This window comes from Budorcas taxicolor, chromosome 3, assembly GCF_023091745.1.
Source record: "Budorcas taxicolor isolate Tak-1 chromosome 3, Takin1.1, whole genome shotgun sequence".
In the NCBI taxonomy this organism is placed as follows: Eukaryota; Metazoa; Chordata; class Mammalia; order Artiodactyla; family Bovidae; genus Budorcas; species Budorcas taxicolor.
Genome location: NC_068912.1, coordinates 34934719 through 34958213, shown reverse-complemented (window position 1 = coordinate 34958213; position 23495 = coordinate 34934719). Strand labels below are relative to the sequence as shown.

General features: G+C 43.3%; 1 protein-coding gene across 1 annotated transcript in view; it reads right to left on the bottom strand.

The window, feature by feature from the left end:
- Positions 1-1290: 1290 nt before the first annotated feature.
- Positions 1291-23495, bottom strand: part of AKNAD1 (AKNA domain containing 1) — a 45181-nt gene continuing 22976 nt past the window's right edge. Inside the window, exons 6-12 of the mRNA XM_052638036.1 lie at positions 23240-23396; positions 14890-14975; positions 9345-9442; positions 6118-6240; positions 5890-5994; positions 2115-2242; positions 1291-1422 (exon numbers count right to left, since the gene is read on the bottom strand). Coding sequence (XP_052493996.1) covers positions 1291-1422; positions 2115-2242; positions 5890-5994; positions 6118-6240; positions 9345-9442; positions 14890-14975; positions 23240-23396 — 829 coding nt within the window. The remainder of the gene's footprint in view (positions 1423-2114; positions 2243-5889; positions 5995-6117; positions 6241-9344; positions 9443-14889; positions 14976-23239; positions 23397-23495) is intronic.

Sequence of the window (23495 nt, the reverse complement as noted above, 5' to 3'; positions counted from 1 at the left end):
GCGCCGCAAAAAGTCGGACACGACTGAGTGACTTCATTCACTCACTCACTCAGTCCCAGGAAAGAGGGAAAGAGCCAGTAAACTGCTACTCTGTCATTAAGGAGGTTGAGCATCAGTCCTTAAAAGCAGCAAATCAGGACTTAATCCCTGCATGCAGTTTTGGCCTAGGTAAATTTCATTAATCCATGACTATTATTTTTCCATATTTCTGACTTCAGGAGATCTCTAAGTAAATAACATATAAAACAATCATAAGAATTTCATTAAGTACTGAAAGTAAATGAAAAGTAAAGAGCCTTGTCTTGAGGCTTCTATTGAATTTCCTAGAAGCCCACTGAATATTTTTGTGTATCTTTCTAGAAAATGTATATGCCCTTTGAAAAACAAGTGAAGTCACACATATTTCTTAGCTTGCTTTTCTTCACTATCTTACAGATTATACACCTCATTCTTTTCAGTGGCTGCAGAGTATTAACTGTATGATTGTCATTTTTGAAATTAAATTTCACCTTTATTTATTTATTTGGCTGCTCCAAGTCTTCACCACCACATGTGGGATCTTTGATCTTCCTTGCAGCCTGCAGGATCTTTAGTACAGCATGCAGGAATCTTTCAATTGAGGCACGTGGGATCAAATTCCCTGACCAGGGATCGAACCCAGGCCCCCTCTTTTGGGAGCTCAGAGTCTTAGCCACTGGATGACCAGGGAAGTCCTGACTGACATTGTTTTTGAATCATCATAGAGGGTATTAGATATGTTCCATTTGTGAGCCCTTCCCATCAGTGGCCATCCTCATACACATTATGTGACATATAGTTTGAGTGACTTATAAAGCAAAATCCTAGTAGTGGAATTGCTGCTCAGAAGGTAATACTTCCAGAATTTGTAGAATTTGGTAGCAATTAATCGAGTTGTCTTTCAACAGAGTTGCACTAATATGTACTATCAGCAGTGTATGAGAGCACTCATCTCCCCCATCTTCCCTGACACAGCCTAGGTTTTCCAAACTTTAGTTTTTGCCATACTGACAGGTAAAAGTATATTTTACTGTTTTCATTTCTTTTATTATGAGTTAGTAACATTTATTTTTAAACAAATATGTGTTGACTTTGATTTTTAAGAATCAGAGGTCCATTTTTTTTTAAATTGTGTCCCCCATTTTTTGCGATTTTGGTGTTTTCTCTAGAAAGTCATCTTCATAAGTTGTATAATAAGTAGAATACCTTTGGAGGGAAGACCAAGTTTTCTCTGCATTTTTTTTTTTTAATCCTTGGTTGCCTTGAGACAAACTAGTATTTCAGCTTTTTCCTCCATCTTTGTACTTTGGCAAGATCTTCTGCAATAGTTCTAATCATTTGATCAGTAGTTTGTTTCAAAATGGTTGCTGTCCTTAGGGCATGATCCAAAGACGAGTTTAAAATCTACAGAGGGAAAGTCCACACATTCTGGTTACAGAAATTTACTACTGCTCCTGGTAATTGGGTTATCTCATTAAACATTTCAAAGTGGAATTTTTGGAGTATTCTGTTTTCCACCCAGTCTATTTCTGTTTTTGAGAGCTAGTTTCCTAGGAAACCAGTGTGAGATGGAATATATTTTGTAGAGAAAGGGACAGAAAAAAAGATAAACACGTGACTGATGAGCATGAATCAGAGGATGAGGTCAGCAACCTGCTGGGCTGTTTCCCTGCTGTGGAAAAAGAGATCTGTGAGAAGGAAGAAAAACATGAGGGGCATTGAAGGGGATTTAGGGCCCATAGCCACTGAGGGGCACGCAGCGCGTGCTTGTGGCGACATTGAAAGTGACCTGATTGAAAATAGAAAACTGCTGGCAGCTCTAACCCTAGTGTCACTGGAACAAACTTGTGAATGGCACACTGGGAAATCCTGTAGCTGAGGCACCACCCACAAAACACTTTCTCCAGGAAATTTCCCTTGGAACCAGTTTAGGAACAATACAAACCATGCGGCTGCTCAGGCTGTGTGTCTTTATGTTGGTGCTCAGCACAATTTGTTTCAGCAGAACATTTTTTGATGCTGTCATACTGTAATAATTTAAAAGCCATCAGTTTTGTGGTTAGGAAGACCAAACTCAAAAGCTGCAAGGTCCTCACCTCAGATTCCGATTCTTTGTTACTGCTAAAGTTGCTGGAGGATGTGTTTTCAGAAATCCTGCAGGAGTGGGAATGGGGTGAGAGTGTAGCAAGGTCTGACCTGTAAGAAAGGCGAAAGCACATTAATACTTGTGTAAAGCACCCTCTTCAACTCTCTGGTTCAGTAATGGGTGTGTGTGTGTGGGGGGGGGGGGTGTGTGTGTGTGTTGGGGGCGAGGAGTCGTGCCATCTAAGATGCAAACCCAAGAACTAGCCATTGGCTGTAGTCATACACACTGCGCTGCACCATGGCAGTGCGTATTAGGGTTCACCCTGAATGACTGTGACTGCACAGCCTGAACTCTCTGCTATGCTGTCAACTCTGCCTCCTAAATAGCTCTTAAATACTAGTCTTCTCTCTTTCCTTTTCTACCACCCTTAGCTAAGCGGCCATCATCCCACCTGGCTTATTGTACTGGTCTCTTACTTGGCTTCTGTGCTCCAGTCCTTGACTCCTCTAATCCATTCCCTCTCCCTTAGTAGTTAGGGTGATATTTTCAAACACTAGGAAGCTTTAAAAAACACTCCAGTTAAAAAAAACAAAATCTCATTGGCTACCCATTAAACCTGAGAAGCTGAAATCCTTCCCTCAGCCCACAAGCCCCGACCAGCCTTCCCTCACCTATCCTGCCCCACTGCCTCGCCCTCGTTTAGGCTCCTGCCACATTGCTCCTGAACTTGCCAAGGGCTTTTCCACACCAGGAGGCTCTCTCAGACTGGCATTTATTTGCTCGTGCTCTTCCATCCTTGCTGACTCATTCATACTTACTCTTTGGAGCTCAGCTTCTCCAAACCCCCATATTAGGTAATAGTACTCTATGCCCCCTTTTCCTCTACCAAAAAAGTAAGGGCGGAGACAGTAGTTGACTTTGTCACTGTGTCCTCAGGACAAGCACAATGTCCTGCTATTGACACTCAAATATTTGTTGAAAGAATAACTGAATATTAGCCAGATGTAGGTTTGAATCCTGACTCCTACTTAAGATCTAGGTCAGGGGGCTCCAACCTCTGGGATCTAATGCCTGATAATCTGAGGTGGCACTGATGTAATAATAATAGAAATAAAGTGCACAGTAAATGTAATGTGCTTGAATCATCCCGAAACCCCCATGGAAAAACTGTCTTGCACAAAACTGAAGTCAAAAAGGTTGGGGACCGCTGCTGTAGGTGATCATGGGCAGACAATAATGCACTGAGCACACTGCATACACCAAACAGGCAGTCATTTTGTTAATCATACTTACTTTCTTGGTATGGGTTCACATCCATCATTAGAGGGTTTTGGGTTTGCTCTCTGGAAACAGATCCATTTTGGTTTTGAATGAGCTGAAAAAAGTTAGCTGTGGTCAGATTCAGAGCACAAAAATGATCCCCAAATCCAATGCTGGGTATATGGCTATCCTTTCCTGAACTTTTCTGTATAAGTGAAATATTTCATAAAGTTTTAATAAGGAAATAAACCTAGGGAACATGGAAAGTAGCCATTGAGTATTCTGAATTCAAGGAAAGAAATTCAACATTTAAAAGGAGTTTTATTAGCAGACAAGAAACCAGGAGTCTAAGTTCCTTTGGTGCTAGCTGGGTGACCTGGGCATGTGTATGGGTTCAACTTCTTCATTTGGCAAATGGAGGGATAATACTTTCCAAGCGCTTGGACCAAATGGATTTCTAAAGTCCTCTCTACTTTAGGAGCAAGGATTCTAGGAGTCAGAAACTAAAACATTACGTTACTAAGACAGTCCTAGGAAACAGAGATTAAACAGATGAGATAAATGTGGGAAAGTCACCATGGAAGACACGAAGAGCTCCAGGGAAGGGAAGAGAGTCAAAGTGTGTGTGCTCAGTTGCGTCCAGCTCATCACAACCCCTTGGACTGCAGCCCACCAGGCTACCCTGTCCATGGAATTTTCCAGGCAAGAACACTGGAGTGGGTTGCCACTTCCTACTTCAAGGGATTTTCCCGATCCAGAGATCAAACCCATGTCTCCAGTGTCTCCTGCACTGGCAGGTGGATTCCTTCCCACTAAGCCACCCGGGAAGCACAGTGGGCAACAAATATGTCTTCTCTGTCGCTGAGGCTCCCTTTCCCCGCTTCTCTTGCCTCTCCTTCTCTCTTCTCTGTCTTCCCCTCTTTCTCCTTCGGTCTCCTGCCATATCCACTGGTCTCTAGTATCTTGGCTTCACTCCCTCTCAGGAGGGTCCCACTTGACAAGGGGACAGGGGGCATTGTCCCTCAGACATGGAAGGCAAGGCAGGAGCCAGAAAGTCCAAATTTAGTCACACTGCACCCTGACTTATTTGTCATGACAAACAGTGGTACTGATGATCTCAGTGTTAATTCCTTGGTCATCTCATTCTTTATTTGAAACATAGAAACTGAGAGTTGGAAAGGGTCCCATTCCCATTCAGTCTATAGATTTACAACATCCTGACAAAGTACCGTGTATCTCAGTCTGCAAGTGGAACTCACGACCTCCTGCAACAGCCTGCTCCATTTTCTGTCCATTCTGGAGGGTCTCTTAAACACTGAACAAAAGATGCCTCCCTAAGACTTCTACCCTCTTGGCCACTGTACATTTACTAATGGCATTTCAACATCACTTTTCAAACGACTCAATTGCTTTCCTCATTCATATGTTAGAATGAGAAGTCTCATTCACTGTTGACCCCAAAACCAAGGAGATAGTAAAGAAATGTGCCTGTTGCTTCTGTGGAGTCTTGGGGACAGAAGTGTTCCTAAGACACCTCAACAGAACACATCCAGTTGGAGGACTGGGCAGCCGGGGGTAGGTAGGGGAGACACAGCTGAGTTTGATAAACACAATTCTTTAGTCTTGGGCATTGCAACTGTGAAAGGTCAGAAACATTCTCTCTGGCGCCCTGTCCCCAGCAATGGAGAGAAAGAGCTTTGAAGGTATGAACTCACCCATGAGGAAAGGATGTCAGAGAACCAGACCCAGTTGTTCAGAAGCAAGACAAGGGTATGCCCTCCTCACTTTGTGTTCCCTTAGTGCACTCTGTTCTCTTAGCACTTAACCACATCTTGCCGTGGACTAATTAGGGTATGAGTTCCTTTTTTTCAACAGGTTGTAAACTCCTTGAGAGGAGGTTGCCATTGTCTTATTCATCTTTGTAAATAAATGTTTGTGGGATTTTAGATATTTCCAAAGACAGCAAAATTTTGCATTGAAATTAGCAACATGATATTTAAGGAGTGTAAAAATAGTCTATTTCTTTACATACTGACTTTTACTGCTGCTGCTGCTGCTGCTAAGTCGCTTCAGTCGTGTCCGACTCTGTGCGACCCCATAGACGGCAGCCCACCAGGCTCCCCTGTCCCTGGGATTCTCCAGGCAAGAACACTGGAGTGGGTTGCCATTTCCTTCTCCAATTACTGGGGATATATTTAAAGCTTTTTCCCCTTCTGAATAATAACAATAATAGTGGCAGTTAGTCATTTGTTCATCAAATATTTATGACTTGTTGCCAGATTACACCGGTATAGCACTTGGTAACTTTCAAAGTCCTTTATTGCTAGGACTGCATGTCTAGCAGCCCAGCCCCTTGCCATCCCGGTGTCAGGCTGGATATGGAAGTGTCAGATGAGTGCTGGAGCCCGGGCAGCAGACTCAGCAGGTGCTCAGCATAGGGTAACAGTGGCCAGTGCGATATGTGTCTCCCACGGAGGGAGTCTAGGTTGTTTACAAAGATGGGATCATGCAGGAGATGTACTTACTAGGTGAAGAATTATTTTCATTTAAATAGCGGAGCCGAGCAAAGGCACTTCTTTCCGTATGATTAAAGAAATTCTGTCCTGGGGTGTTGTATCTATAATGAAATTCTGAAAAGAAAAGATTAAAAATGCAACTCATTGCCTGCAAATAACCATTGTGCTCACTTACGGACAGAGAACCAGATCCAGCCTGTTTTTTTTTTTTTCCTGAGCTGGCCCAGTTGCTTTCACCTTTAGGTGGTTCTTTACTGCAGACTCTCTGGGAGTTATGAATCTTAGTGCCACAGTTCTCACACTTACTACTCTGCAGTCCAATCTGAGATGCAGAACAGCAGCTGTATCCTGTATCAGAACCTGAAAAAGCCCAAGTTATGCAAAGGAAGTGTGAGGTTTTTATTATTATAATCCTAAAATGTGCTTTGGACAGTAGAGCTCTGATCATGCAAAGTATGCATTAGCCCCAGGGTGTTCAGTTTTCCCGGGGGGGAAATTTATCACACAGGTTGCCAGCCTAGGGGTGATATTTGGGACACCCCCCCTCTTATGACAACTGAGAGATGTTTTGATAAGTAACAGTTCTGATAGGAAAGTCTCAAGATTTGCCCAGCACATATGTATGTGTTTAGTAAAGGTCTTCTGAATGGAAGGATCTGTGAGAATTTGGCCCATTGAATTATCAGACCATCTTGCGTTTGTAATTATTTCTCAAGATTTGCCCTGATACATCCACATTTTCTTCTCAGACCCTACAGTGGCCAAGAGCTTATTATCCAGGCAACTGGAAAGATGGTTTTCCTCTACAACACATTCATAAATCCATATGGGAACTTGAATCATAGCTTTGCCCTCATCAGAACCACAGAGAGGCTAGCAGTAGAGAGCGTGTGTATCTGCTGCAGGTCTGGGTCTTGTTTGGCAGGCTGTGGGCAGTGGCACTCTCCAGTAAGGCCAGAGCATGGGAGCCTGGGCCCCAGCAGGTGAGTAAGTCACACTTGGGTGTCCAAGCAATTCCAGCAAAGAAGGGGTTGGGGGACAAAACTGCTGCCAGTGCTATTAATACCTGCACCTTGCTGCACTCATGGTTACACTCCTTGTAACATTATCTACCAAAGTGTAAATCACAAATGGAGTGAGCTCTAGGAAGGTTTTTTCCCTTCCCCAAGTCTCAGTCAGTAGTCACTGAATGCCTTCTAATTCAGAACTCAAGGAAATTACAAATAGAGGAGGAAAGATGTACACCCTGGGCTGGCTGTGTTGTACAAGGGAAAGATCGTGCGCCTGAGTTTGAAGCCTGATTCTGCTTTGTACTGACTGTGATGGTTGGTAATATGTCACAAACTCTAACATGCTCCTCAAAGGATAGAACATGAGTCCTCTCTCAATTGTGGTTGGATTTAGTGACTTGCTTTTAACAAATAGAATAAAGTGGCAATGATGGTGTATAACTTCTAAAACTAGGTTGTAAGAGTCACTGAAACTTCCATCTCAGTCTTTCTCTTGGATCACTTGCCTGGGGGAAGGAGGCTACCAGATCATAATGACATGCAAACAGCCTACTGGCCCGCCTGGCGAGGAACTGAGACCCCTGGCCAATGGCCACGTGTGAGAACAACCTTAGACGCAGATTCTCTAGCCCCAGTAAAGCTGATGATGATGGTAGTATTGGCCAACATCTTGACTGCAGCCTCATGAGAGACCTTGAGCCTGAACCACCCAGCTAAATGGCTCCCAAATTCCTGGCCCACAGAAACAATGAGATAGCAAATGTTTGTTGTTTTGAGCCATTAAGTTTTGGGATACATCATTACACAGCAGTAGATAATACACCAGGCTCTTTGACCCTGGCAAGTTGCTTAATTCCTATTTATCTATACAATAAAGACAATAATTCCTACCCTTTAGGGTATTATGACAGTTAAGTGATAATATACTATATGTCAACAATTCTCAAATTTTTGATTTCCGAACCCTCTTACACTCTAAAAATTGAGGACCCCAAAGACCTTTTGTTTATTCTAGTTTTGGTAGCTCAGATGCTACAATGCAGGAGACCCAGGTTCGATTCCTGTGTCAGGAAGATGCCCTGGAGAAGGAAATGGCTACTCCCTCCAGTATTCTCACCTAGAGAATCCCATGGACAGAGGAGCCTGACAGGCTACAGTCAATGGGGTCAGACACACTGAGTGACTAACATTTTCATATATCATAATATGTGGTGTTTTTCATACCTGCGCTAAAAGTCTATCTTCTTCTTGCACTGGAGAACTGTCATACAACATTCAGTTGGTTGAACATGGATTAGTAGAGAAGTATTTATTTATAAATTTTAAGTCATTTTTACTTGGTAGAATCATTTAGATTTTCCTAAGACTGAATGAGCAGTCCCAAGGGTTGTCTTTTTTTAGAATTTTAAATTGAGAAATTTAAAAAAAAAACTTTACAAACAATAATCATTTCATGTTCACAAAATAACATTTTTATGAAAAACAGCTATTTTGAAAATTTAAAAAATCAGTGACCAGTGAGAAGAGCGGCAGTGTTTTGTGTTTTGGCAAATACCTAGAATATCTAGCTTAACCGAAGGCAGCTGGCTTCCACAGGTGTGTCTCCACTCAACCTGTTGCAGTATTGTTCTTTCAGGGAAAAGAGAGGACCTCACAGCCCTCCAGGGACCCTCTGACCACACTTTGAAAGTCTCTGCCCAGTTCTGGTGTATAGAGTAAGTATTCAGTCCGAGAAACCTATTATTATTATTAGAAAATGTGTCTTCTACAAAGAAATAGAGCTACATGTGGCAGAGTAGGAACAATACTGAGCTGAAGAAAAGGCTCTTGGCTGTCAGACTGTGGGAACGTAAGCAAGCCTGTTTAGTTCTCTGGCCCCCGTTTCCTCCTGTATAAACTGGGTAGATTAGGCTTGGGTGCTGATTTTCTCCCTCAGAGCTGCCTAAGCTGCAGGCCTCAGGCCCACCTCTTCTTCATCCAGGGCAGTCCTGCCAGCGGTTGTTTTTCTGCTTAAACTATCTTCGGAGAAAGGTCCTTGTGACTAAAAATCATTGAATTCCACGCACTGGTGCTCTCTGGGTCTCTTCTCCACTCTTTCTGCTCCTATGAAATGTATTGGACAAGTCCTCAGCAGCTCCCATGTACGTGAGCTCCTCAGGTGCAGATTCTGTTCATGCTGGGGGGCTGCCACACAGAACTGAGACCACCTCATGACTGAGTCACGGAGCCCTGCGACTCCAGGCAGAGACAGGTGCGGGCACTTTCACCCTGCTTGACCACATCTCGCTTGAATCAATTCATCACTAATTCTTTACATTTTGCAGAAACAAAAATTGACATGCAACACCCTAGTCTAGGTAAAGCTATTTAGCATAGCAGGTATTCTGCCCATAGTGAGCAGAACCCAAAGAGGGACCAGAACCATGACGACCGCCCCTAGACCCCTCAACTTACCGAGAACTGAGTCTGGGTGCAGCATCTTGTCTTGAATGGCAATAGGAAACCTTTCACAGTCAATTCCTCTGTGATCTTTTTTCTCCATTTTTTGCTCCCTAAAAAAGATGCAGAAGATTCCAGAAACGTTTAGTACACTGCTAATAGAGATAGTGAAGGAATTGGTAAAAGTGAAATGTGAAATTTCTTAGCTCAGAGCCAGTAACAATGGAGGATCTATATCATTCTCAACACAGCCAACCCTCAACCCTCTGCCTGACTGTTTGAGAGCTTTCCTAATGAGAAACTGCACCCAGCACAGTCTGGCCTGGTGAGAACATGTATGTGTGTGTGTATTAGACGGTCAGTCGTGTCTGGCGCTTTGCAACCCCATGGACTATAGCCTGCCAGGCTCCTCTGTTCACAGAATTCTCCAGGCAAGAATACTGGAATGGGTAGCCATTCCCTTCTCTAGGGGATCTTCCCGACCCAGGTCTCTCGCACTGCAAGTGGATTCTTTACTGTCTGAGCCACCAGGGAAGCCCAAGAACATGTATACCAAACATTAAATCTGTTTCGTTTTCCTGAGGATAATATCTAGTCATCATATCCACATACACAATTAGAAATATGAAATACAAAGTTATAAAACTTAGAGTTTCCTTCATATTCATGCTTCAAATTCAGTTCTTATCAGGGGAAGAAGCTATGCTACCTGTTGGTACCAGATCACATGAGTTTGTATCCAAAAGTACAAACTGAGCGATCCAAAAAGTCCTGGATTTTGTTCTGTGTCTCTGGTGACTCAGTGATAAAGAATCCGCCTGACAATGCAGGAGACTCAAGTTCAATCCCTGGGTCAGGAAGGTCCTGTGGAGAAGGAAACGGCAACCCACTCCAGTATTCTTGCCTGGGAAATTCTGTGGATAGAGGAGCCTGGTGGGCTACAGTCCAAGGGGTCACATAGAGTTGAACACGACTTAGTGACTAAATGGCAAATATGGGGCTAAAGGCTATGAGACCACTATTGTTCAGTCACTTGGTTGTGTCCAACTCTTTGTGACCCCATGGCCTGCAGCATGCCAGCACGCCAGGTTTCCCAGTCTTTCACCATTTCCTGGAGCTTGCTCAAACTCATGTCCATTGAGTCAGTGATGCCATCCAATCATCTCATCCTCTGTCATCCCCTTCTCCTCCTGCCCTCAATCTTTCCCAGCATCAGGGTCTTTTCCAATGAGTTAGCTCTTCCTATCAGGTAGTCAAAGTATTGGAGCTTCAGCTTCAGAATCAGTCCTTCCAATGAATATTCAGGATTGATTTCCTTTGGGACTGACTGGTTTGATCTCTTTGCAGTCCAAGGGACTCTCAAGAATCTTCTCCAACACCACAGTTCAAAAGCATTAATTCTTCGGCGCTCAACCTTTACAGTCCACCTCTCACATCCATACATGACTACTGGATAAACCACAGCTTTGACAAGATGGATCTTTGTTGGCAAAGTAGTGTCTCTGCTTTTTTAATATGTGGTCTAGGTTGGTCATAGCTTTTCTTCCAAGGAGCAAGCGCCTTTTAATTTCATGGCTGTGGTCACCATCTGCAGTGATTTTAGAGCCCAAGAAAATAAAGTCTGTCACTGTTTCCATTGTTTCCCCATCTATTTGACATGAAGTGATGGGACCAGATGCCATGATCTTAGTTTTCTGAATATTGAGTTTTAAGCCAGCTTTTTCACTCTCCTCTTTCACCTTCATCAAGAGGCTCTTTAATTCCTCTTCACTTTCTGCCATAAGGGTGGTGTCATCTGCATATCTGAGGTTATTGATATTTCTCCTAGCAATCTTGATTCCAGCTTGTGCTTCATCTAGCCCGGCATTTCTCATGATGTACTCTGCATAGAAGTTAAATAAGCAGGGTGACAATATACAGCCTTGATGTATTCATTTAATTTGGAACCAGTCCATTGTTCCAGGTCCAACAGTTCTAACTGTTGCTTCTTGACTTGCATACAGATTTCTCAGGAGGCAGGTAAGGCAGGTCTGGTATTTCCATCTCTTTAAGAATTTTCCAGTTTGTTGTGATCCACACAGTCAAAGGTTTTAGCGTAGTCAGTGAAGCAGATGTTTTTTTCTGGAATTCTCTTGCTTTTTCTATGATCCAGCGAAAGTTGGCAATTTGATCTCTGGTTCCTCTGCCTTTTCTATATCTAGCTGTACATCTGGAAGTTCTCAGTTCACATACTGTTGAAACCTAGCTTGAAGGATTTTGAGCATTACCTTGTTAGCATTTGAAATGAGTGCAGTAGTGTGGTGGTTTGAGCATTCTATGGCATTGCCTTTCTTTGGGATTGGAATGAAAACTGATCTTTTCCAGTCCTGTGGCCACTGCCAAGTTTTCCAAATTTGCTGGCATATTGAATGCAGCACTTTAACAGCATCATCTTTTAGGATTTGAAATAGCTCAGCTGGAATTCCATCACCTCCAGTAGCTTTGTTCATAGTAATGCTTTGTCAAGACCATGTGGTGTTCATTTTAGTGATGGAAGGCCACCAGGGGGCATCAGAAAGACGCCCTATGGTAGTCATACTGGGACACTTCCCCCAGCCATCTGTAGCTTCAGTCTCCCTTCTTCACAGAAACTCTAACTCCTTGAAAGGGATTTTAGTTGATAAAAATTCTTAAGAAAGTTCTAGCTCAGCCCCTAGGATACTGTAATAAGCCCCTAGGGAATGTTGCTCATTCTCAGTGTGGAGGGCACCGTGCCCAAGATATCCTGGACATAGCCAGTGAGTCAGGAATGAGACTGATTCCCGGAAATGGGGTTTGAGCCTCAGGCCTTGCTTGCAAATGCAGGCGCATCCAACTGTGCCTGGGCCTGCTGCGGGGGACTCCAACCCTGCTTGGAGTCTGTGAGGCTCGGGGATGAGAAGCCAGGCACTTTCCTGCCTCTTGGAAAAACATGCTCTCCTCCTGAGTCACATATTTCCTCACACCTTATTTTCTGTCTCCACCCTCCTCCTCTGGGGCATGTGAACATCTGCTCTCCAAAGTGGAAAACTTGGATTGCACTCAAGTGAGCTCAGTCTAAAACACGACTTTCTTTTTCTGCCTCTTTGAAACTTCTTTGTGCACTAAAATCTTCTTGCCAAACAGCTAAGGGAAACTCTACTTGAGAAGACAGTTTTTCAGTAAGACAAAGTAGCTGACATGTAAATCCAAAATCTCTTAAATCCAAAATTCTGCATCAGACATAAAGGGATAAACATTTTACCTGTGGCATAATTGTTACTTATCTGCACGTATATAAATATCCTTCAAACAGTATGTGCATCAGTAGGCTAAATAAATAATACACCCCATCTGAGAGAACTCTAATCTTCTAAAAGAGTAAAGAGTCTATACAGTCTTCTGTTCAACTAATTCCTCAAGGATGATGTAGTTTACCAAGATTTCAAATGATAAATCATGCCTATCGCCAGCAATAGATTTACTGTTAGATCTGATTTTACACTTGGTTGTGTTTTACCTTCTAACTTGTTTGTTATAAAAGAGGAAATGTAGTCTGGAACATCAGTCCCTGTATTGGTACTTAAGTGCTCCTGTGAGGTCTAGACTATAAATTTGGTAGAGAAATATCTAGTACTTTGAATGCTTAATCAGAATGTTTTTTAAATGTCAGAATATTTTTATTATACTTGTTTTTATTACTGTTGTTTAGTTGCTAAGTCATGTCCGACTCTTTGGAGAAGGCAATGTCACCCCACTCCAGTACTCTTGCCTGGGAAATTCCATGGACGGAGGAGCCTGGTAGGCTGCAGTCCATGGGGTCGCGAAGAGTCAGACATGACTGAGTGACTTTACTTTCACTTTTTACTTTCATGCATTGGAGAAGGCAATGGCAACCCACTCCAGTGTTCTTGCCTGGAGAATCCCAGGGACAGGGGAGCCTGTTGGGCTGCCATCTATGGGTTCGCACAGAGTCGGACACGACTGACGCGACTTAGCAGCAGCAGAAACAGTCCGACTCTTTGTGACCCCATGGGCTGTAGTCTACCAGCCTCCTCTGTCCATGGGATTTCCCAGGCAGTAATACTGGAGTGGGTCGCCACTTCCTCCTCCAGGGGATTTTCCCAACCCAGGAATCAAACCTGCATCTCCTGCATTGGCAGGTGGATTCTTTACCACTGAGCCACCAGAAAACCCCTTTATTATATTTACTAAAACCTAAAAACACAAAACACCTCAAAACCTAGATTTTAATTCAATCAATAAAAATAGTGAGCCTGGGTTGACTGAGGGAGTTGGCATTATTCAAGGCCCTTCTATCCCTGAGAGTCAAAGCTGCTGGTTTATTAGAGTGATGGTCCACACCAGATGACACATGGTGATTTTTTAGGGGGTGGAAACTCAATAGAACCCTGATGACAAGTACCTGTTCCCATGCTGGAATGCTTTCTAACAGGAAGCTGCAGGCTTTCAGACCTTGTCATCTGCCTTTATTAGCGTACATTACGTGCACATAATTGTGGTAGCTAAACTGCCCCTCCCTCCTTGACTTTCAACCTTTCTAAGGTCAATTAGTCAAGCTTTGGCCTCAGTCCACTGCACCCCGGGAGCTTGGAGGAGGCACGTCTGGCTTATTGATAGAAGCTTCAAATAAATGATTCTGAATCCATGTGGACTAACAGTTGACCTAAGAGTGTTTCAAACTCATAAAGGGTTTCTCCCTAGGGTTTCACATCTATGCTTTTTTACCCAGTTTACAGCTTGTCACCTGGATGATTCCTTGCTGAGGGATGGGGGAGAAGTAAACCCTGAGATGTGGGATTAGGCTTTTTTTCTGGTGGGATTGGGGGACAGAGGTGAGACCCAATAGGGAAGATTTTTCAGTCATTGTGAGGGGAGAGTAGTGAGGGTGGGAGCTAGTATACAGTGGTGTATAATAATCTCCCAGGTGGGCAAGGTTCAAAGGGAGCCTTCAGGCCAAACCACCTTCCATATGCTGTAGCTGTGATTCTTAACCAAGGGGCCTATCAGAGTCAGGGGAAATTTAGAAGAAACATTCCCACAAGGGCTCCACCCGCCGGGAGGCTACTACAGTAGGTGGGGCTGAGGCATGTGCATTATTTTCAACTCCCCTGGTAAGGTTGAGGGCTTCCCAGGTGATGAAGTGGTAAAGAATCCGCCTGCCAATGCAGGAGATGAGGGTCCGATCCCTGAATCGGGAAGATTCTCTGGAAAAGTAAATGGCTACCCACTCCAGTATTCTCGCCTGGAGAATCCCATGGACAGAGGGGCCTGGCGGGCTACAGTCCAGGGGGTCACAAAGAATCGGCCACGACTGATGCACCTGAGCGTGCACGGTAAGGTTGACGCTCTCCCCAGCTGAGGGCCACTGCTAAAGGGATTTGTCAGTTGAGAGAGATTCTGTAACTCTGTAATTCTGTGATTCTGTAACTTGGCTCGTGGCTGCTGGTCGTTCAGCGAGTTGATGCCCACCCTCGCTGGAGTTATTATCCCAGGACAGGCTCCCGCCCACCCTGGGAATTTAGCAGCCGGGAACCCTCACCACTGAAGTACGCGGAGGCAGAAGGCACAGCTTGCACTGGTCGTCTCTGCACGGTCCTGCCTCCCCGAGGCGGTGCTGGGCTCCTCCTGCACCACAAAACACACACAGATATGGATGCGACCAAGGATTTGACTCACTCCTCAGCTGCTCGGGCACAGCCCAGCACGCTTGCGGACCCCGCCAGACTCACCATCTCAGGACGCCTCGGCTCTGCTTTCTGGCTTGGGCGAGAGTTGGGGGAGGTGGGGGCGGGGTTTCTGTGCTGTAATGGCCTAGGGCTTACAGAAAGGAAGATTCCACCCTGCCTTGACTTCCTTCCTTCTCCAGACATTTAAAAGTCTAGTTTACAGATAACAGAACACTCCCCCCAACCCCGCCTTTTTCTTTCCTTTGGTTTTGAATTACCACAAACTCCACTAGAGGATGAAGGGACTGAGGATGGTTTTTAAATCCTTCACTGATTTAAATCTGATCACTGTTCAGCAGAGTCTAAAAGCCTTTCCAAAGCACTGTATTCAACTGCGAATTAAAACAAGAGACTGTCTAGAGAAGAAAGCTGAGCGCTGAAGAATTGATGCTTTTGAACTGTGGTGTTGGAGAAGACTCTTGAGAGTCCCTTGGACTGCAAGGAGATCCAACCGGTCCATCCTGAAGGAGATCAGCCCTGGGATTTCTTTGGAAGGAATAATGCTAAAGCTGAAACTCCAGTACTTTGGCCACCTCATGCAAAGAGTCGACTCATTGGGAAAGACTCTGATGCTGGAAGGGATTAGGGGCAGGAGGAGAAGGGGGCGACAGAGGATGAGATGGTTGGATGGCATCATGGACTCGATGGACGTGAGTCTGAGTGAACTCCAGGAGTTGGTGATGGACAGGGAGGCCTGGCGTGCTGCAATTCATGGGGTCGCAAAGAGTCGGACACAACTGAGCGACTGAACTGAGAGGCCTAAATTATTGTTTATATGTCCCCATTTAACACACACCCAAAAATCACACTATGGAACTGAAAGAGCTGACACCACCCTTGCTATGGTTTTACTCTTTATGTAAACAAAAAAATAAACACTTTTCTCACCATTACAAACAATGGTGAGAAAGAAGCATCATTGTACAGATAGCTTTTTCCATATTTTGAATTACTTCCTTAGGAAGTGTCTGGGTCAAAGGTTGCGAACGTGTTTGTGTGATGATACATGTGGCCTGATTGCTTTCCACCAAAGCTGCACGAACTGGATGCTGCCAACAACATGGGCAGCTTGCTTGGCCACACCTTCCTCTGCATCAGGAATTCTCTCTTGAAAATGTTCTTGTTCATTTAAAAAGTAGGGGTGGCTCCTTGTGTTATTAACGTTTCGTCTGTTGTTAAAGGAGATAAGTGTTTCCCCATATGTTTATTTATTGGTCATATTCCCTACTTGTGACTTTTAGTTATTTTTTTAATCCATCAATTTTTTGGAGGGTTTCAGTGTTTTCTTATTGGCAAAAATATGTGTTGATCGTTCCTTGTGCCAGGTGCCTCTCATATCGTCTCCTTTATCCCTTCCCACCATCCTGGCAGGTGTCCCCATTTTAGTGATGAATAATCTGAGACTCAGAGAGTTTAAGCTGCTTGTTGGGGTCACACACAGTGTGTGACCTCGCTGGCATCTGAGCCCTTCCCATATACTTGTGTCATTAACCACACATCTATGGCTCTTTTGTACCCGTGTCAAAGCCCTTTGTATGATAAAGATCTCAATAGTGAGCACTGTTTGCTCTTAGTGTTTTCTAGGTTGTCCACCTTTGTTAAAATATTGACTGTGGTTTCGCAAATATTAGTTGAAATGTTGATACCGTCAAAGAGGTGGTAGAAATGGCCAAGAAACATACAAAAATGGGTAAATTTTAGTCAAAGAAATACAGATTAGCACAATATCAATTTTCACTTATCACTTTAGTGAAGGTTGGAAAGAAAAAACAGATGCCCTGGTTTGGCTCAGGCTGAAGGCACCTTCATTCCCAGGCACTGCCGCGGCCACTACTTTGCTAAAGGCCAGTTTATCAAATTTTCGCTGTGTACCTTTTGAACCATCATTTGCAATCTTAGATTTTTGTCCAAAGGAACTGATCAACTTTGGCCAAATGTTTCCATGTTAAATGATTTTACTGAAGCAGTGTTTATCCTATCAAAGAACCGGAAACAATTGAATGTCCATCGATAAGAGATTGGTTTAATAAGTCAGGGTCTACCCATACAATGAAATACAAAGCAGTGCTTAAAAATGCAGCTGTAGGTTTATTCAATAACAGTTGAGAGGCCCCCAATATAATGTTAAATGAAAAAAGTATATTCTAAAACAATACATGTATGACTCTACTTTTGCAAAAAGCATGTGTATCAGAGAAAAAAGACCAGACAGATATATGCTAAAACATTGGCAAAACATTGGCAATAGTTTTTCTCCCAGAGAAATGTTCCTTTTTATACTTTTCTCTGTTTTCTGATTTTTTTTTTTGCTATGAACCTGTATAGTTATAATTTAAAAAATAATGAGGCTTTTTTTTTATTTCACTGTCCCTCTGTGTTTTCTTTTATCACTCATAGGCCTACAGGGGATACCCCTGCACGTCACATTTCCCTAGTAACTCAGATGGTAAAGAGTCTGCCTGCAGTGCAGGAGACCTGGATTCGATCCTGGGTTGGGAAGATCTCCTGGAGGAGAGCATGGCAACCCACTCCAGTATTCTTGCCTGGAGAATCCGTGGACGGAGGAGCCTGGTGGGCTACAGTCCATGGAGTCTCAAAGAGTCGGACACAACTGAGCGACTAACACTTCCACTTTCACTATATTAGAAGAATGTAGAGGGGTGCCCTCTACCTGAGTTGGGAGACCTGGGATCCAGTGTCCCCCCGTCATTTGTGCTGGACAAGTCTCTTCACCTTTGTAAGCTTTCAACTTTTTTCTTCAAGAACTCTTTGCAAGCAGCAAAGTTCTGAACCAGCAGAATTATTATTGTCTACAGCTTATTATAACTGTCATTATTATTTTAGGCCCCGGGGTTTTTAATCCCGGTATTTCCAATTCCTTTATAATGGAATTATCTCAAAATGTGGTCCCCAAACCAACAGCATTGGCATCAGCTGGGAGCTTGTTAGAAATGCAGAATTGTAGGCTCACCCCAGACCTACTGAATCAAAGCCAGCGTTGCAGTAAGACCCGCAGGTGGGTCCTCGACATGCTGCAGTTGGAGACAAGCCCTGATCTAGAACAGGTGCCTCAGGAAGGTTTCTCCTGCATGCTCAGAGAGTGGGGAGGGTTAGCCATGTGGGCAGCTCTCACCAGCACTAATGTCCGGGACACCCATTAGAACGAGAGCAGAGTGATCTTAATTATGCTAATTTCAGAGTCACAGGCAGCTATACTGGGTGGGTAAAAATGCCAAGGCAATGAGCTGAACGGAGCCAGGACGGGGCTCCTAGACGCTACCCTGGAGCAGAAGACAACCTCATGGCCATTTGCTCCGGTTCGTCTGTTTTGTTTTGTTGGGTTTTTTGTTGTTGTTTTTTTGTTTAAAAAGGCAGTTTGAATTTTAGAGTCAGTTCTTGAGCCCCACTTTGGGGGATTATTCGGCTTTTGTTTAGTCTGGTGAAGTCCTTGAGAATTTAATTTCAATACTCCGGGGATGGTAGGAAGGAGTAGTCTAAGGTAGAGTGTGGTGGAGATGTCAAGTGACCACTTGCCTTTTTCTCACCCTCCCTCCCCCAGACGCCTTTGTGCAGAGGGTTCCCCCAACCCGGGCAGCCAGGCTCCCATGGAAGCCACGGTCCACTTCTCCCTCTTGAACCCTCAGGAGGAGCCCGTCGCTGCACTCTTTGCTAGGGCTGCGAGGCCAGCTCCTCAGAAGAGGGGGCCTCCTGTTCCCTCTCACGCACACGGGCCTGGGAGCCCTGCAGAACAGCGGGAGTGGTCCTTGAATAACTGAGGAGCCACGAGAGGACTTGCCCTTAGGGCTGCAGTCCCATAGGAATGAACTCAACTCAGTTCTGTGTCCTTAAGGCATTGTCATCTCCTGCCTGGAGTCCCTTTCCCCAGATGCCTCACCTAGCTGCCTCCTTCTCATCCCCCAGTACTCAATTCACACCTCACCTCTGACCCTAACCTCCCGCAGTGAGTTACTTCTGGTCACATCCCATCATGACCAAGGTAGCTACCCCCAGGCAATATAGTTACTATGAGTCAGGTCCTGTTTTAAGTATATATATTAATTCATTTAAATATCCTCATTATATCATTAAAATTTCTAAGAAGCTGCCAGGTGAAGCCAATGCTGCTAGTCTTGGGACCAACTTTGAGATATTTCATTATAAACACCCTAGAAATACTGGGATTAAAAACCCCTGGATCTAAAATGAAAAAGACAAAATTATAGCAAACATAATAGTTCTACTGGTTCACACCTTCACAGTTTGCAAAGTCTTTTTGCTGAAGAGGAGTTGGAAGCTTAGACAGGTATTATTAGCCTTGCTTTACACAGGAGGAAACAGCCTCAGAGAGGTTACATAACTTTTTAAGGTCACAAAGCTGATCAGTGATAGAGCCTGGATTTGAACCCAGACAGTCTGACTTCAGAGTCATAAAAATGCGTTATTATTGGCACTTGCATAACACTTTTAACATTCTGTAGTTCCACGTTAATTTTATCTGTTCATTGTATGTGTTCCTCACAGAAATGTAAGCATCTTGACAGTAGGTGATTTGTCTGTGTCATTTATATTGTATCCCCAATACTTAGAAAAGTACCTAACATTTAGCAATAAATATTTGCTGAATGAATGGATAATACTAGCAGTAGACTCTCTTTTCAGGGCTATTTATCACAAAGTTATAGAGTCCTCATCATCTTGCAACAGTTGCTGTAAACTTGGGACCAGTTAAGAGCAAACCCAGACCTCACAGAGTGCTGACCGGCTGGGCTGCCTCACTAGGCTCGTTCACACCATACTGAAGCTAACTTTGGCTCAGGACAAGAGAGAGAACCAGCTGTGAACCTTTGAGATCATTTGTTAAAACCACCCTGGCTCAGAGTTTACTATACTGAGTATGCACTCCTTATTGGGCATTCAATTAGATGTTTGGGCTGCAAAGATGGGTACAAAGGTGCAAGACAAATGAGACACAGTTGTATGGGGACACAGGGGCTGGGGCAAAGAATTCTGCCTTGGGGCGGGTGGCTCTGCATCAGGGTCGGGTCATATAAATGGCCTAATTCTGAAGATGAGGCTTGAATGAATGGGATTTTGCCAGGTGGTTAAGTGTTCTGAGGAGGCAAACCTAACTTGTTTGGAAGGGCTAACATTGTATAATCTTCAACATCCTGTCTGAAATGCAAAAGTAGGAAGTCAAGAGATACCTGGAGTAACAGGCAAATTTGGCCTTGGGGTACAAAATGGAGTGGGGCAAAGGCTAACAGAGTTTTGCCAAGAGAACGCACTGGCCAGAACAAACACCCTCTTCTAACAAGAGAAGACTCTACACATGGTAATCACCAGATGGGCAATACCGAAATCAGATTGATTATATTCTTTAACGTCAAATGTGGAGAAGCTCTATACAGTCAGCAAAAACAAGACCAGGAGCTGACTATGGCTCAGATCATGAACTCCGTATTGTAAAATTCAGACTTAAATTGAAGAAAGTAGGGAAACCCACTAGAGCATTCAGGTATGACCTAAATCAAATCCTTTATGATTATTTGTAAGGGATTTGACAGATTCAAGGGATTAGATCTGATAGAGTGCCTGAAGAACTATGGACAGAGATTTGTGACATTGTACAGGATGAAGTGATCAAGACCATCCCCAAGAAAAAGAAATGCAAAAAGGCAAAATGGTTGTCTGAGGAGGCCTTACAAATAGCTGTGAAAAGAAAAGAAGCTAAAGGCAAAAGAGAAAAGGAAAGATATACCCATTTGAATGCAGAGTTCCAAAGAATAGCAAGGAGAGATAAAGACTTTCTAAGTGATCAATGCAAAGAAACAGAGGAAAACAATAGACTGGGAAAGACTAGAGATCAATTCAAGGAAATTAGAGATACCAAGGGAACATTTCATGCAAAGATGGGCACAATAAAGAACAGAAATGGTATGGACTTAACAGAAGCAGAAGATATTAAGAGGTGGCAAGAATATACAGAACTATACAAAAAAGATCTTAATGGCCCGGAAAGCCACCATGGGGTGATCACTCACCTAGAAACAGTCATCCTGGAGTGTGAAGTCAAGTGGACCTTAGGAAGCATCTCTACAAACAAAGCTACTGGAGGTGACGGAATTCCAGATGCTGCTGATGATGCTGTGAAAGTGTTGCACTCAATATGCCAGTAAATTTGGAAAACTTGGCAGTGACCACAGGACTGGAAAAGGTTAATTTTCATTCCAATCCCAAAGAAAGGCAACGCCCAAGAATGTTCAAACTACTGCACAATTGCACTTATCTCACATGCTAGCAAATTAATGCTCAAAATTCTCCAAGCCAGGCTGCAAGAGTATGTGAACCGTGACCTTCCAGATGTTGAAGCTGGATTCAGAAAAGGCAGAGGAAGCAGAGATCAAACTGCGAACATCAGCTGACTCACCGAAAAAGCAAGAAAGTTCCATAAAAACATCTACTTCTGCTTTATTGACTATGCCAAAGCCTTTGACTGTGTAAATCACAACAAACTGTGGCAAATTCTGAAAAAGATGGGAATACCAGACCACCTGACCTCCCTCCTGAGAATTCTGTATGCAGGTCAAGAAGCAGCGGTTAGAAATGGACATGGAACAACAGACTGGTTTCAAATCAGGAAAGGAGGACGTGAAGGCTGTATATTGTCACCCTGCTTATTTAACTTCTATGCAGAATACATCATATGAAATACCGGGCTGGATAAACCACAAGCTGGAATCAAGATTGCAAGGAGAAATATCAATAACCTCAAATATGTAGATGACACCACCCTATGGCAGAAAGCAAAGAAGAACTAAAGAGCCTCTTGATGAAGGTGAAAGAGGAGAGTGAAAAAGTTGGCTTAAGCTCAACATTTAGAAAACTAAGATCATGGCATCTGATCCCATCACTTCATGGCAAATAGATGGGGAAACATTGTAGGGAGAGACTTTACTTTTTTGGGCTTCTTCACTGCAGATGGTGACTGCAGCCATGAATTAAAAGACGCTTGCTCCTTGGAAAAAAGGCCATGACCAACCTAGACATCATATTAAAAAGCAGAGACATTACTTTGCCAACAAAGGTCCGTCTAGTCAAGGCTAAGGTTTTTCCAGTAGTCATGTGTGGATATGAGAGTCGGACTATAAAGAAAGCTGAGCATTGAAGAATTGGTGCTTTTGAACTGTGGTGTTGGAGAAGACTCTTGAGAGTCCCTTGGACTGCAAGGAGATCCAACCAGTCTATCCTAAAGGACATCAGTCCTGAATATTCATTGGAAGGACTGATGCTGAAGCTGAAACTCCAATACTTTGTCCACCTGATGTGAAGAACTGACTCATTTGAAAAAACACTGATGCTGGGAAAAATTGAGGACGGGAGGAGAAGGGGATGACAGAGGATGAGATGGTTGGATGGCATCACCAACATGATGGACATGAGTTTGAGCAAGCTCCGGTGGTTGGTGATGGACTGGGAAGCCTGGTGTGCTACCGTCCATGGGGTCACAGAGTCAGACACAACTGAGTAACTGAACTGAACTGAAAACATCCTGTCCTTAACTCTGACTAAAATCTATTCAAGTTTGAGTAACATTCACAATCATTCAGATGATTCCATTTGTTGGAATTTCAATTTGGTCTGAAATGGTCTGATATTTGAGGTTAACAAAAAGAATGGAGAGACTGTGGTGATCAATTTGAATTCGTGATCTTGCATAGACAATCCAAAAGAATTTAACTTGAGAGAAAGAAAATGTAGAAGTGGACTCATGGGAAATAGTTCTTTTAGTGAGTGTGCTATTATGTAGTAGGGAGAGTACAAAGCTATTAAGAAGAAAAATGATTTCTTCCAGGCACACAAAATCTACAAAATTGTTATTATTCATCCAGAAGAAATAGTTCTTCAGCAGTTCTTCAGCAGTTCATCTGTTTAAGCTGCATTGTTACACCCTAAACCAATAAGAAATTTCAAAAACCAGCACTTGAAATAGCTTTTAATTTTTAAAATCTGGTTCTACTTTAAATAATGATTCATAGGCCTTTGGAAAGTTAAATTTTCATGAAATGTTAAGATAGAATTCAGTGATTCCATGAATTAGGATTCTATAAATACATAAAAACCATTTTTCCTGGCATGAAATTAAGCTGTAGGTTGCTGTATTACCTCATATAAGGGTGGAGAGGATGTGAATGACAAGTCATCCAGGTTGATTGGAGAATTCATGGGAAGAGAGACAGCTGAAGTACATTTGCTTTTATTAATTTTCTCTTTAAAATCTTTAAGTAGCGTCTCCAACTTGAAGATTTCACTGTCTACTTTTCTAGGTAGATATAAACAAACAGGCATCTTATTGGGTATGCAGTCCATATTCTTACTAGTAACAACTGTTCTTGAATATAGCATTGATTTACATTTTTAA